This window comes from Buceros rhinoceros, unplaced genomic scaffold (assembly GCF_000710305.1).
Source record: "Buceros rhinoceros silvestris isolate BGI_N320 unplaced genomic scaffold, ASM71030v1 scaffold17124, whole genome shotgun sequence".
Classification (NCBI taxonomy): domain Eukaryota; kingdom Metazoa; phylum Chordata; class Aves; order Bucerotiformes; family Bucerotidae; genus Buceros; species Buceros rhinoceros.
In genome coordinates this window covers 451-3,337 of record NW_010407976.1, presented here as the reverse complement: position 1 = coordinate 3,337, position 2,887 = coordinate 451, and the positions used below count along the sequence as shown (strand labels likewise).

The window sequence follows — 2,887 nt, the reverse complement described above, 5'->3', positions numbered from 1 at the left end:
CGGGGTCGGGGGGGAGATGTGCCCCGAGGCACAGCAGTGACCTCGAAATGACTGACCCCCGTGTACAGTACAGCTCCGCTCGGCGCAGGGGCTGAGCAGAGAAGCGACACATTTGACTTGTGCCTGCGTGTGGTCCCTTTGCCTAATTTATCCCCAAACCCAGGATAAATGGAGACACCTACCAGCCTTCGTTTGGGTTTAATGAGAGGTCGGTTTTGACCGTTCATTTTGTGGTAGAGCCCACAGGCGTTACACAGGTAATGCCCGGTGCCGTCTCTTCTCCAGAGAGGGGTAGCAGTTGCTCCACAGTTCACACATTCTCTGCCTTCTAAATGGAAACACGAAGAAACCGGATTTCTTTCTTTAAAAACAAATTCACAAAAGCTTTTTGCATTGTCCTTTAGGCATTTTCCAGAAGTCAAAACAGTGTGTTAATTCAAGCACGATCGGACAGCAGTGACATCTACAGCACATGCAGCAAGGAGCTCAGCGTTGCGAGAACGCCAGGACTCCAGGAGTATTTTATGTCATGATCAGAAGTAGGCAACTCTCTGCAAGGTGAGAAAGAGTGACACTCTTGTTGTGTCAGATGGAAGTTGTCGTTTCAGTAACGAGAACTCCCTTAATCTGCGCTGGGCACCGCTCCCCTCCCGTATCTATTGCACTCCGAGGGGCAGATCCTGTGTTCTCCTGCCACAAATACACACGTTACGTGTGTACACAAACACACAACATGTTAACCAGAGTCCAAGGACAGGGTTTAGAGAATTAAACCCAAGCAAATTGACCCCTCATCCGCGCTTTCCTTTTTGTGGTAAATGCTACGGGATGAGAAAGTAAAGCCGAGCAGACTGGGAATCGATACAGAATGCCAAAGGCTCAGTCAGGATTTTTGTTCTAAAGGCAGAAAAACACTGTTAATGCTGATCTCGGAGAAAGTTCATTTTCAGCAAGCACTCAGGAAATTGCTGTTAAAACCAGGCTTTGAGTTCTTTTCTATTCCTTTTCTGTGATTTTTCAACAATACAGTGTGGGTTTGGTAGGGAGCAATTTACCTTATTACTGCTTCATTATTAGCTTTAGTAGCACAACGGGGGAAACAGGGCTGTGTGGAACGGCTCTATTAAAACGCCGTGTGGAACTCCTAGATACCCGTTGCTACCTCAGAAAGCGCTCTGCTAGAAGTTCATTTGCCCCTGATGGTTCGAGGGCAGGTCTGCTTAATATAGAAATCTCTCTTAATATAGTTTATGCAAATCCTACAGTATTTAACTGGAGAGGAAATTCTTTTTGCTAATAACTGAAGCAGGCCATGCTGAGTTCAGCGGGGCTTGTGTCTCCTTTAATCTAGGGAACGGGTGGCTTTTAAACAACACAGTCTAGAGTGAAAAATGAGGGGAGCTCTGCGGCGCTGCATTTGTAGCTTTTGTCCCTCCTAGGGCAGGAAGCTGCAGGAGTCGTCGTGTCGTGAGTCTTAGTTTTCCTACAAAAACACTGAGTGGTCACGAACTTTCCCCAGTTCCTTGCACGGGGGGTTCCCTTACAGAAAAAAAAAACAACACCCCAACCAAACACCAAAAACCATCCGTAAAACAACACAAAAAAAGAGAGCTCCTTACTTCCCCATCTAGTAAAATCATCGGCAACTACAGGACAAAAATTAAAAAAGCTGCTCAAGATCCCTTTATCTCCAGGGACCTGGGTTTTGAATCTGTTTCCACCCTCGGGAGGCTCAGGCTGTTAAGTGCCTTTACTTTCTTACTCTCCGCACTACTAAAAAATACACATACATAGTATCAACTACATTTAAATAATGGCAGAGTGGTTTTTTCCCCTCAGAGGAGCCATTTGAAACAGAGCTGATGAGCTTGTAAAATAGCTGATATTTTTGTTGTGAAACCCACAAGAGATCACATTTCTAAAACATTGTCTGCTTTAGAAATAAATACATGTAGTGTATTCATAAGCATGGATGTGCAGTGATATATAAGAATACACACACAAGCACATATAGAGCTATTTCTTTTTAAAGGTCTGCCTAAATCCAGTCCCAAAATACTGTAGCTTGTCTTCTTCCATTGCTGGGGATGTTAAACCAGGATTACACGCATTGTCTGAATTTGTCTGTCTAGTTGTAGAAGTGGGGTAATTTCAAAGGGGGGGTCAAAATTTCGTCCACCACCCAACTTGCAGATTTAGGAGTGCACTTTTAGGACGAAATGCCAGGAAGGATTGGGAACACGGGAAAGGTCTGCAGTCAGTCGTTTGGAAGCAGAGCTAGGTCTTGTTCGGGGGAAAAAAAAAAAAGGAATTTAAAGTCTTTTCCAGTTAAAGTTAGGCTGGAGTAAGTTAGCGATGACTGGACACCTCGGTCTTTCGCACTGGTATGTAAACTGTATTTGAACTTTTGCTGGAAAATGTGAAGTGAGTAAGGCTCTCTACGATGCGAAACGGACCGGCCGGGTGAGTTTCGCTTTCATCCTGCGATGGGGCCTTGGTTCGTTATTGATGAAAAGACGGAGAAATCATTGAGGGAGAAATACCTATCGCTGGAGAGTCCCCACGTGTGATCCGGGGGGGATTTCACCGACTTGGTGGAGAGCAGGGTCTGGCCTGAGCCCTTCGGGTGGCCGAGGCCAGCTTTTCTCCGAGGGAAGCATTTTTTCCTCGTATAAATCCCTCTCTGAACAACCCGATCTGCCAGCTCACATGGCACTGGTCCCCGGGTCCCTCGGCCCAATCTGGGCGCCTTGGGGCCGGTGCCCGGTGGCTCAGCAGCCGCTATGGACGTGCTGGCATAAGCCTCCATCTCCTTGTTTAAAACCCCGGAAAACAAAGTGGGACCAAGCAGCCACCTGCCCCGCTGTCCCCAGGGGAGCTGACACAA

At 46.8% G+C, this 2,887-nt stretch overlaps 1 protein-coding gene across 1 annotated transcript in view; it reads right to left on the bottom strand.

Moving 5' to 3' along the window:
• The window catches only part of GATA2 (GATA binding protein 2), a gene marked incomplete at its 5' end in the record, with an annotated part of 8,172 nt that overhangs the window by 4,839 nt on the left and 446 nt on the right, over nucleotides 1–2,887 (bottom strand). The window contains one exon of the mRNA XM_010134719.1: nucleotides 183–328. Within this exon, the coding sequence (XP_010133021.1) occupies nucleotides 183–328 (146 nt within the window). The remainder of the gene's footprint in view (nucleotides 1–182; nucleotides 329–2,887) is intronic.